This window comes from Hyperolius riggenbachi, chromosome 2, assembly GCF_040937935.1.
Source record: "Hyperolius riggenbachi isolate aHypRig1 chromosome 2, aHypRig1.pri, whole genome shotgun sequence".
In the NCBI taxonomy this organism is placed as follows: domain Eukaryota; kingdom Metazoa; phylum Chordata; class Amphibia; order Anura; family Hyperoliidae; genus Hyperolius; species Hyperolius riggenbachi.
The window spans coordinates 411,865,177-411,877,766 of record NC_090647.1 but is presented as its reverse complement, the minus strand read 5'-3'; the positions used below and the strand labels follow the sequence as shown (position 1 = coordinate 411,877,766).

Here is a 12,590-nt window from a genome sequence, read left to right as displayed (position 1 = left end):
ATAGAATCCCAATCGGACATGTCAGATTTAATCGGATCGTTAATAGAATCGTAATCTAATCGTATAAAGAATTCGTGTAGATTGGGCTTTAGAGGTGGCATTTTCATAGGTCTTGCACCCCCACCCCATTGTACATAATTGAGTGTGCATGTATGAACAGCCAGTTGGGCAGACTGAAGATAATCTGATTATGCCAGACCTATTTCTAAACAGCTGAAAGGTGGCTGCCAGATGTGACAGATCCCTCTCTGATTGCAATCTGATCAGAAAGGAACATCTATTTGCGGTCACTAACTGCAAATAGAATTTTAACGTCATTTTAAATCCTATAAAAAATGTAATCTAAACTGCTGTGCAGGGCTCCCCAGAGCTCCTTCAGTGTTGGCAGTGGAGCCTGTTGCGTGACCATGCAGCATTTGCATACTTTTGTAACTTACATGCCACGGTTCACAAGGAACAGGGGCATGGACAGGGATGAAGATGGGACACAGGAAGAAGCTCACCAGCTGACAGGTGATTGGGCTCTGCTGCCAGTGCGCTGCAGGGGCTGGGGAGCACTATTTTAGATGGGAGAGGTTGGGGTGTCTGGCAGTGACTACTGACCCGCCCGTTAAAGAGACTCCGTAACAAAAATTGCATCCTGTTTTTTATCATCCTACAAGTTCCAAAAGCTATTCTAAGGTGTTCTGGCTTACTGCAGCACTTTGTACTATCACAGTCTCTGTAATAAATCAATGTATCTTTCCCTTGTCAGACTTGTCAGCCTGTGTCTGGAAGGCTGCCAAGTTCTTCAGTGTTGTGGTTCTGCTTTGCACTCCCCCCTCAGGGGGGAAAGAAACACACAAATGATCTCTTGAGATTCAAAAGAAAGGCTGTATACAGCCTGCTTGTGTATGGATGTATTTTCTATGTGTGGACATACTGTACATCAACCTACTTCCTGTTTTGGTGGCCATTTTGTTTGTTTATAAAAAAAACTTTTTAAAACTGGTTTTAACCACTTTTAATGCGGCGGGGAGTGGCGAAATTGTGACAGAGGGGAATAGGAGATGTCCCCTAACGCACTGGTATGTTTACTTTTGTGCGATTTTTAACAATACAGATTCTCTTTAAGTGAGATCTGTCTGACACAATCAATGGTTTTGATGGAAAGTGATTGGAATAGCAATCGAGGTAACCTTATAGGGCAGAGATCTCTGGCAGATTCGATCAGTAAACAGATCTGCTGGCTGAAATTGTTGTGTATAGGCATCTTAAAGCCCAATCTACACTATACAATTCAATTTACGATTTGATTAAATCAGACATGTCCGATCCTGATTCGTTTCAGTTCGATTTGCCATTACAAAACAATGGCGAATTGAATCAGGATTGGACATGTCTGATTTAACTGAATCGTAAATAGAATGTTAATCATATCGAGTAGATTGAGCTTTACACCTAATCACTTATCTGGGCTATTTAGTGATGTCCTGATAAAAGCTCAGCCTGCTCAAATAACTGGATGGTCATGCATTTTCTGTTTGTTCCTGTCAATTGCATTTTTACATTAAAGGGATACTGTAGGGGGGTCGGGGGAAAATGAGTTGAACTTACCCAGGGCTTCTAATGGTCCCCCGCAGACATCCTGTGCTGACGCAGCCACTCACCGATGCTCCGGCTCTGCCTCACTTCTGGAATTTAAAACTTTAAAGTCTGAAAACCACTGAGCCTGTGTTGCCATGTCCTCTATCCCGCTGATGTCACCAGGAGCGTACTACAGACCATACTGGGCCTGCGCAGTATGCTCCTGGTGACATCAGCGGGATCGAGGACACGGCAACGCAGGCGCAGTGGTTTTCAGACTTTAAAGTCTTAAATTCCAGAAGTGAGGCAGAGCGGAGCATCGGTGAGTGGCTGCGTCAGCACAGGATGTCTGCGGGGGACCATTAGAAGCCCCGGGTAAGTTCAACTCATTTTCCCCCGTCCCTTTAAGCTCTTGTGGCCGGGTGATTTATTTTTTCAATAAATTGCTATTCAATACTTTGTTTTGTGCAAATTAGTTTAGTGTGGTCACATTCCACTCCCAGTAAAGCTGAGGTTGTCCTGAGAGCTGTTCACACCTTGACAGCCAGGGCCTAAACTGGTAAAGGACCTATTGCATTTCAGGTAAGCTTTAAGTACACCGCATAACTTGGTCTGCAGTGTAATGCTGGAAATACACGTTAGTTTTCGGGGGTCGATTCTCCACGCGATGTATAAATTGCAACACGTTCGATTCTCCGCTCTTTTCTGTTCCGCTCGATTTCTCATAGAAGTGAATGGAAAAAAGAGAAGAATCTAGCGTGGAATCGAATGGCTAACAGATCGCGTGGAGAATCGAGCGCAGAAACCATAACATGTATTCCCAGCATAAGGGCTGGTTCACACTAGGCACTTTTGCAGCGCTGGCGATCAGCAAAGCACTGCTGCTAATTTATCCCTATGGACACATTCTCACTGCAGCGATTGCCATCAGTTGCAAATGCGGTGCATGCAGCGCTTTGGGGACAATAAGGCTTATTCTTCTATTAAACATGAATCACAAGTGCAAATTGAGATTTTGTTTGCCGAATTGCGATCGTAGTTTCAGAACCAAGTGTGAACTAGCCCTAAAACAGCTATTGTTTTGCCCAATCTCTTATCCCTCTTTCTGTGCTAAATTGCTTTTATCTTCCCTAGTAATCATGCTGCCTCTACCTACTGTTGCATTGCTACTTTTTGCTAGCAATATAATTTGCATATATAATTTCTTTACAAATGGGCAATCTGTGGTATCTGTCCCTCTGACATACTGTTGAGCAGGGATCTTATTTTTGAGGTACTACAAGATACTAATCTTGAAGTTGATTTTAAAGTGTACCTGTAGCTAAATTGCCCCTAGCGGGTATTTACCTTGGAAGGGGGGAAGCCTCTGGATCTTAAAGAGGTGTCCCTCGTCCTCCACAGGCCTGTTGCAGTGGTGGGATCCCCAAAAAAGAGCTTGTAGATGGCTTGTGCAGGTACACTAACACTGTCCCAATTGGCTTTTTGGGCCGGGTCGGTCCCAGCATTAGAATGGGCTGACAAATGAGGACAGGGGAAGCTTCTTTAGGATCCAAAGGCTTTCTTCTTCTTCTAAGGGCAAGTAACAATTTTTTTCTTATGTCTCAGGTTTACTTTAAACTATATTCGCTGTCAGCAATCTGATATAAATTGTGCTGTGTAGAGGGTAAGCTACCACAGTGTCTCCTGGCAGATCTTACAATCCTGTGGTGCTCTGCACCTGATAACCAAGAACAGGTTAACTCTGTGATCTGCAAACTTGGCACTCCAGCTGTTAAGGAACAAGTCCCACAATGCATTGCAGGAGTCTGACAGCCACAGTCATGATTCATAATGGCAAATGCGTTGTGGGACTTCTAGTTCCTTAACAGCTGGAGAGACAAGTTTGCAGATCACTGGTAAACTACAATACTTAGATCAGCTCCTCCACTCATGCAGTTTCTTCCTTACTGTAGTAAAATCCCTATAACCATAGAAAAAACTTGTTAGAACTTGTAAGGGTTAGGAGTACAGTTAATTTACTGTGCAAAACTGCAATTTTACAAGTCCATTCCAATGTGCATTGTGTGCATAGATCTGATGATCGTCGCGTAGATGGCTTTGATGGCATGGGCAGTCGGGGTGAGAGATCTGATGTGGGTAGATATGACCGTGGAAATAGCCGTTGGAGCGATGAACGAAGTGAAGATGACTGGTCAAAGCCTCTTGCACCAAATGATCGCATAGAACAGTAAGTAGTGATTATGCCTGTTATACATTTTGTGCATGCTACTGTTTTTCTGGTGTTCTTCTGGTAAGGCATAAAAATGATTTGTTTTGCACTGCAACTTAAGCAATTGTTTTATGCTTTTCTTTTTTTCTTCCCACCTATCGCATGTAGACCAAAACAATTGTCTGCATTCAGTCATTAGATAGCCAGGGCTTTGTTGTTGGCTGTTGAGATCATACTCTGAAGATGTGCTACCTATGACACGGTTCATAATCTGTACACCGAATTGTCTAACTCCATGAGCAGCATCCTTATTGGAAAGGCTGATGGTTTTATTTCCTTAGAGGAACTAGCAGCCTAAACAAACATACTGTCATTAAGTTACATTAGTTATGTTAATTAAAATAGGTAGGTAATATAATCTCTTACCCGCCCTGTTTTAAAAGAACAAGCAAATGTTTGATTTCATAAGGGCAGCCATCTTTTTGGTTGAAAGGAGGTGACGGGGAGCATGAGACACAGTTCAAACTGCCCTGTGTGCTGATCACCCCTCCCAGTTGCTAGGCAACGTGAAAATCATAGGAAATCCCATCATGCTTTGCACAGCATCAGGGGGAAAAAAAAGCCTGGGCAGTTCTCTTTAATGCAGGGCTGTGGAGTCGTGGCAATTTTGGGTGCCTGGAGTCGGAGAAAAAATGCACCTACTCCGACTCCTAATGAATTTAAACTGTAATTAAAATAGAAAATATGATAACATGTTCTATTTCTCAGATAATAGTCATCATAAATAATTTATTCATACAGTAATAGCTGTGCTTAGTCCACAAAAATGAAATGAACCAATCAAAATTAGTTAGTTGTGCTGCTTCAATAAAGCAGTCCCTGTATTTTTAAAGTCAGATATACACATCTGACTGTATATACAGGATCTTCTCAAAAAATTAGCATATTGTGATAAAGTTCATTATTTTCTATAATGTACTGATAAACATTAGACTTTCATATATTTTAGATTCATTACACTACAACTGAAGTAGTTCAAGCCTTTTATTGTTTTAATATTGATGATTTTGGCATACAGCTCATGAAAACTCAAAATTCCTATCTCAAAAAATTAGCATATTTCATCCGACCAATAAAAGTAGTGTTTTTAAAACAAAAAGTCAACCTTCAAATAATTATGTTCAGTTATGCACTCAATACTTGGTCGGGAATCCTTTTGCAGAAATGACTGCTTCAATGCGGCGTGGCATGGAGGCAATCAGCCTGTGGCACTGCTCAAGTGTTATGGAGGCCCAGGATGCTTCGATAGCGGCCTTAAGCTCATCCAGAGTGTTGGGTCTTGCGTCTCTCAAATTTCTCTTCACAATATCCCACAGATTCTCTATGAGGTTCAGGTCAGGAGAGTTGGCAGGCCAATTGAGCACAGTAATACTATGGTCAGTAAACCATTTACCAGTGGTTTTGGCACTGTGAGCAGGTGCCAGGTCGTGTTGAAAAATGAAATCTTCATCTCCATAAAGCTTTTCAGCAGATGGAAGCATGAAGTGCTCCACAATCTCCTGATAGCTAGCTGCATTGACCCTGCCCTTGATAAAACACAGTGGACCAACACCAGCAGCTGACATGGCACCCCAGACCATCACTGACTGTGGGTACTTGACACTGGACTTCAGGCATTTTGGCATTTCCCTCTCCCCAGTCTTCCTCCAGACTCTGGCACCTTGATTTTCAGAATGACATGTAAAAGTTGCTTTCATCCGAAAAAAGTACTTTGGACCACTGAGCAACGGTCCAGAGCTGCTTCTCTGTAGCCCAGGTCAGGCGCCCCTGCCGCTGTTTCTGGTTCAAAAGTGGGTTCATGCTTCCATCTGCTGTAAAGCTTTATGGAGATGAAGATTTCATTTTTCCGCATGACCTGGCACCTGCTCAGTGCCAAAACCACTGGTAAATGGTTTACTGACCATGGTATTACTGTGCTCAATTGGCCTGCCAACTCTCCTGACCTGAACCTCATAGAGAATCTGTGGGGTATTGTGAAGAGAAAGTTGAGAGAAGCAAGACCCGACACTGGATGAGCTTAAGGCCGCTATCGAAGCATCCTGGGCCTCCATAACACCTGAGCAGTGCCACAGGCTGATTGCCTCCATGCCACGCCGCATTGAAGCAGTAATTTCTGCAAAAGGATTCCCGACCAAGTATTGAGTGCATAACTGAACATAATTATTTGAAGGTTGACTTTTTTTGTTTTAAAAACACTTCTTTTATTGGTCGGATGAAATATGCTAATTTTCCCAGAACGTCTCAGGACAGCAACCCTGAGACTTGTCTCCTTCCATAATTCACTGGACAGGAAGCTAGATAAGAATTTGCATAATAGATTAGATAGGGATTAGACAGGTATATACAACATAGTTCCCGCTTACCCCATCAGTTGTTATCCTGTCCAGCAGGATGCTAGGTGTGGGGATATGGCTGGCCACCCATGCTAGTTGCAGGAGCCGCTGCTTGTGTGATCTCCCTGGCTGCGCAGGCTAGTTGTCCTCGCGCGGGATCACGCTGCACGCTGTAGCCTTCCCCAGGATGCGGAAGTTCGTACGGATTCCGGAAGTCCCGCCCGCGCATCACGTGATTGGCACCCACGTGACCAGAAGCCGGAAGCAGGAAGTCTCCTGGCCCGGCGTGCGCTCCAGTGCAGCGTTTAGCACGGATTCCTCCGGACAGCGGACGTGCAGGCTGCAGTAACCACTTGGAAAGCTGTGGAATCTTCTGGACTGGTAGGATCTCTGGTGATAGCCAGGGATAATGTTATTATGCTGTGGGCAGGTACATTTTACTTAACTAACTTAGTCACTCTTTACAGTGTCTGTGACTATGGAGGCTGCCTCTGGATCTTCCTCCCAGGGCTCTGTGGAGTCAAGCTCCGTACCCTCTCTGGTATGCATCATTGTGGTTCCTTGATTCATATTGGCTGATTATTGAGGGTTATCAGGCTGATTGGGGTTTTTTCTTTGTGTTTTATTTTAGCCTAAAACCCGGAAGATGGACACTAAGTCTGATAAAGAACTCCCTAACAAGCCTGATAAAACTGACACTGAGAAATCTAAAGGCTCTGAAGCTAAAGCATCTCATAAGCCTTCTAAGAAATGTGCAGTTTGCAAGGGTCATTTGTCTTCATCCTCATCTAAAATGTTATGTCAGTCTTGTACAGATAAAGTGGTCAGAGATGAATCTCCTTCTATGTTTAAAGATTTAAAAGGATGGATTAGAGCAGAAATCTCTTCAGCGGTAGAGACTATGAAAAGCTCAGCTACCTCTCCAGTAAGGGCAGGTTTGACAGTCCTACCGGGACCCTCGGGTTCTGTGGCTACTAAACAGCCGGATCGGGCTCCTGAAGGTACCCCTCCGACTAAGAAGAGGAAATTAGACGTTGTGCTTTCAGAGGAATCAGAAAGATCCGAGGGAGAAATGGAGATTTCCTCTTTTGATGAAATACCTTCTGAAACAGATAATGTGGAAGAAAAGAGTAGTAAATGCCATAGGTTTGCTTTCTCCACTGACTTTATGAAAGAACTGTTAGAGGCCATGCACATGGCAATGGGAATTGCTACAGAAAAGAAAACATTAACACCCTTAGATCAAATGTATGAGACTTTATCTGAACCTCAGATGTCCTTTATTCCTGTGCATAATAGTCTTAAGGACATCATTAAAAGAGAATGGGACAATCCTGAAAAGAGAGCCTTTTGGCCTAAGTCTTTGGCCAAGAGATACCCATATAGCGCAGAAGATCAAAAGTTTTGGGGGACCTCACCTAAACTTGACCCTTCACTATCTAAAGTGTCCAGAAGGTCGGATCTGCAATTTGAAGATTTCGGTTGCCTAAAAGATCCAATTGACAGGAAAATGGATAACATCTTAAGAAGGGCATGGGAGGCAGCTTCTTTAAACTTCAAGCCTTCGGTAGCATCTACTGCAGTGGCTAGATCCCTAAAGTTATGGATAATGGAAGTCCAATCACAGATTGCGTCAGGCATCCCTAGAGAGGAAATATTGAATGCCTTCCCTAAGATCCTACATGCCACTAATTATCTGGCGGATGCAGCAGATGACTCAGTACGTCTAACGGCTAGAACAACAGCTCTGGTAAATTCTGCTAGGAGAGGTGTGTGGGTAAAAACCTGGCAGGGTGATACCTCTTCCAAGTCTAAACTATGCGGAATTCCTTGTGAAGGCAATCTCTTGTTTGGAACAAAGTTGGAAGAGACTTTGGAAAGATCTGCAGATAAAAAGAAAAATTTTCCAGTTAAGCGGAGAAATTTTCGTTTCAATCGTTCCTTTCGTCCTTCAGGAAAACAAGAAACAGAAAATAAGAATATCCAGAAGAAGAAGTGGGTACCAAATAGAACGCAGCGGCCAAGAGGAAATCCCTCTTACTCCAATCCAAACCCTCCAACAAAACAATGACGCCAGGATACCGGTGGGCGGCAGACTAGCCCATTTCTTCGAAAAATGGCAGGAGACATTCCAGAACAATTGGTTGTTAAACATAATCTTACAGGGATACAAAATAGAATTTATCAAGCGCCCACCGACACAGTTCTTTGTGACTCCCTGTCCAAGCAGTCCAGACCAGGCACAGGCATTACTAAACGAAGTAAACTCTCTACTAGAAAAAAGAGTCATCAGACAAGTCCCAAGATGCCAGGAATGTCTGGGATTTTACTCTCCAGTGTTCCTGATAAAGAAGCCTCAAGGGAACTACAGGTTTATCCTGAATCTGAAGAAATTAAACAAGGCAGTCCGTTACAGGAAATTCCGAATGGACAACATTCGCTCAGTGATAAATCTGCTACAAGAGGGCTGTTGGTTAACCTCTCTAGACCTCAAAGACGCTTACCTACATCTGCCAATTCACCTAGAATCACAGCAATTCCTGAGGTTCGCAGTGGTTCTACACGGAGAGGTAAGACACTTCCAATTTAGTGCCCTCCCCTTTGGTTTATCTTCAGCCCCATGGCTATTTACCAAAGTTATGGCAGAAGTTTTAGCTGTCCTGAGACTAGACTCTATCCAGATTATGGCCTACCTGGACGATTTACTTCTTTGGGGTCCCTCTGTCCACTCAGTAAATCTTCAAACAGAGTTCACACTTGATTTTCTTCAGTCCCTTGGGTGGGTAATTAACTGGGAGAAATCCTCTTTAAAACCTCAGCAGAGTATGGAGTTCCTGGGCTTTGTGATCTGTACTGGCAATAAAACACTTGTTTTGCCTTCCAGGAAATCTACTGTTTTACTAAATTCTGTTCTTTCTTTTCAGAGAATGAAGATCATTTCTCTAAGAAAAGCTATGGCGCTACTGGGCTTATTAACAGCATCGTTTCCTGCAGTACAATGGGGTCAACTTCATTCGAGAGTACTTCAAAGCTGGATTTTATCCAAATGGGACAAGAGGTTATCTTCCCTAGACAAGAAGTTTCAGATTCCTTGGAGTGTCAAGCACTCTCTTCTTTGGTGGCTGGAGGCAAATCATCTCTCCAGAGGAAATCTTTGGGACTTTCCAACCCAGACTGTAATAACTACAGATGCAAGCTCCGGGGGTTGGGGAGCACATCTGAATACTCTTCTTGCTCAAGGTCAATGGTCTGCACATCTTCACAAACGATCTTCAAACAGCAGGGAGTTGCAAGCTGTATGGGAAGCACTTCAGGCATTCCAGACTCAGATTCACCAATCCCATGTGACTATTCGTACGGACAACAGTACAGTAGTGGCCTACCTGAACCGGCAGGGGGGTACGAAGAGCAGAGTCTTAAGGTCCCAAGCATCAAGGATTCTTCATTGGGCAGAAAAGAGTCTACTTTCCTTAAAAGCAGTACATCTGAAAGGGACGCTCAACTATCTAGCAGATTATTTAAGCAGATGGAACCTCTCTCAAGACGAATGGAGCCTAAACGATCAAATATTTCAAGAAATATCGAATCTCTGGGGGGCTCCACAAGTAGATCTGTTTGCAAGACGAATCAATACGAAATGCCCTCTATTTTGTTCCCTGTGCCCACAGGACAATCCATGGGAAGTGGATGCATTCTCAATCAGCTGGAGCCAGCACAAGATGTACGCCTTTCCCCCTCTACATCTCATCTCGAGGGTTTTGAACAAGATATGGCGAGACCAAGCACAAGTCATTCTGGTTGTTCCTTTCTGGCCCAAGAGACCTTGGTTTGCTCCACTTCAGCGCTTAGCCTCAGACCATCTGATCCTTCCATGTCGACAGGATCTACTGACCCAGGGCCCAGCGTTTCATCCCAATCCGACTCTTCTTCGGCTTTCGGCATGGAGCCTGAATGGAGGATATTAAAGAGCAAGGGTTTCTCTAATAGTTTATCAGAAACACTCATTCAGAGTAGGAAAAAAGTTACACGCCAGATATATCATAAGGCTTGGAAAACATATCTCTCCTGGTGTTTGAAGAATGAGATGGTCACATCACACTCAAATTCGGTGCTGGAGTTTCTACAATGTGGATTTCAAAAGGGTCTTAGCATCAGCACATTAAAAGTACAAGTATCGGCTCTGAGTGTTTACCTGGAGAGAAGATTAGCGGAGGAAGAATATGTGGTCAGATTTTTTAAGGCAACAAGGAGGCTTCGACCAGTTGTCCAGTCAAAGATTCCGTCATGGGACCTAAATACGGTGTTGCAAGCTCTATGTGAATCGCCCTTTGAGCCCATTTCTGATATATCTGATAAGCTATTGACACTAAAGACTGCTTTTTTGTTAGCAATAACAACTGCCAGAAGAATAGGAGAACTACAGGCTCTTTCAATAAATGAACCTTATTGTGTTATCAGTGAAGATAGGATTACGCTACGGCTAGACGTATCCTTTCTTCCTAAAGTATCTTCCAAGTTTCACAGATCTCAGGAGATTTTTTTACCATCTTTTTGTAACAACCCATCTAATCAAAAAGAAAATAAGTTGCATTCTTTAGATGTCAGAAGATGTGTAATCGAATATCTTCAGCGGTCCAAGTCATGGCGAAAATCTAATGCTTTACTGGTACTATTCGCAGGTAAATTTAGAGGCAAACAAGCATCTAGGCCAACAATTGCCAGATGGATTAAACAGGCAATTGCTTTATCCTACTTTCATCAGGGGAAGCAGCTTGTTTCTACAATCAGAGCACATTCGACGAGAGCTGTCTCGACTTCCTGGGCAGAGAGGGCTGGAGCCACTATCGAGCAAATATGTAAGGCAGCCACCTGGTCAAGTCACAATACATTTGTCAAACATTATAAACTGGATGTATTGTCAAATTCTGATCTATGTTTTGGCAGAAAAGTATTGCAAGCTGTAGTCCCCCCCTAAATTGATCTTGTATATCATCTCAGGGTTGCTGTCCTGAGACGTTCTGGGAAAGACAAAAATTACTTACGGTAATGTCTTTTCCAGAAGACGAAAGGACAGCACCCTTACTACCCACCCGGATTTTGTCTTATTAAAATTTATTTTGAAGCATCATTCTGTGTGGAGTCTTTTTTTACAACTGATGGGGTAAGCGGGAACTATGTTGTATATACCTGTCTAATCCCTATCTAATCTATTATGCAAATTCTTATCTAGCTTCCTGTCCAGTGAATTATGGAAGGAGACAAGTCTCAGGGTTGCTGTCCTTTCGTCTTCTGGAAAAGACATTACCGTAAGTAATTTTTGTCTTTTTGAGATAGGAATTTTGAGTTTTCATGAGCTGTATGCCAAAATCATCAATATTAAAACAATAAAAGGCTTGAACTACAGTTGTAGTATAATGAATGTAAAATATATGAAAGTCTAATGTTTATCAGTACATTATAGAAAATAATGAACTTTATCACAATATACTAAATTTTTGAGAAGATCCTGTATGTGTACACAGGAATCTTATATATACTAAATAACATCTATGCTGTAAGTATAAAGCCTGATGTGTAGCCGTGTCACTAATAGATGGTCAATGAGATGGAAATAATTCTGCGTTCATTCTGATTTATGCAAATGTACGCACTCTTTGCTCATGAAATCAAATCGTTTGATATGTTAACATTTGGTTTGGTGACTAAGAATTAAATGGTACCTGAGAAGGATGAAGACGTTTTATACATACCTGGGGCTTCTTCCAGCCCCATTCAGGCTAATCAGTCCCTCGCTGTCCACCTCCACCACCTGGATCTTCTGCTAGGAGTCCTGGTAATTCAGCCAGTCAGCGCAGTCTGGCCACATGCTGCTTCCACAGCCAAGAGCGTTCTGCGCAATAGTGCTGCGCAGGTGTAGTACGCTCGCGGCAGAGTGTGCATGCACACACCAGACTGGCTCAAGTACCTGGACTCATAGCAGAAGATCCATGTGGCGGAGGACAGCGCGGGACTGATTAGCCTGAAGGGGGCTGGAGGAAGCCCCAGGTATGTATAAAACTTTAATTTCATCTGTCTCAGGTTTACTTTGTTACACAGTAGTACTATACTCTACATATGCACTCTCCAGAGCTGCAGGGAATCAACTGTGAATGTTGTGCACATTGAACACAGAGGAGTTGTCTATCACCCATAAACCTGGTTCAGATTGTGCATGAAGAATGTGTAATAAAGGAAGAATCCCCTCATTCTCCTGCAGAGCAGAATTTCATGTTACATACTTTCAATCAACAAGATTGTAATGTGCAAATTCGTAGTCTGAGTCAGTCGGTGGAATACTAAACTGAGTCTGAGTTGGTGGATTTTTGAACAGACTCCACAGCCCTGCTTTAATGAGTGGAGCTTGGCTAAAAATGATGCTTTAG

The 12,590-nt window shown here is 43.1% G+C and overlaps 2 protein-coding genes across 3 annotated transcripts in view; both read left to right on the top strand.

Moving 5' to 3' along the window:
* Positions 1 to 12,590, top strand: part of DDX3X (DEAD-box helicase 3 X-linked) — a 63,094-nt gene that overhangs the window by 20,593 nt on the left and 29,911 nt on the right. For both annotated transcript variants that reach the window (XM_068269851.1, XM_068269852.1), the window contains one exon: positions 3,638 to 3,793. In XM_068269851.1, coding sequence (XP_068125952.1) covers positions 3,638 to 3,793 — 156 coding nt within the window. The remainder of the gene's footprint in view (positions 1 to 3,637; positions 3,794 to 12,590) is intronic.
* LOC137544520 (uncharacterized) lies at positions 7,471 to 11,310 on the top strand. Its single transcript, XM_068265607.1, has 2 exons — positions 7,471 to 8,738; positions 9,093 to 11,310. The coding sequence occupies exons 1-2, from the start codon at positions 8,285 to 8,287 to the stop codon at positions 11,141 to 11,143; spliced, it is 2,505 nt and encodes an 834-aa protein (XP_068121708.1). The 5' UTR covers positions 7,471 to 8,284; the 3' UTR covers positions 11,144 to 11,310.

What these genes read in the sequence shown, in the direction of transcription:
- LOC137544520 (XM_068265607.1), top strand. Translation starts at nt 8,285, where the DNA reads ATGGCAGGAGACATTCCAGAACAATTGGTTGTTAAACATAATCTTACA. An exon ending in CAGTGGTTCTACACGGAGAG is followed by an intron (nt 8,739 to 9,092) that starts GTAAGACACTTC and finishes CTTTCTTTTCAG; the next exon opens with AGAATGAAGATCATTTCTCT.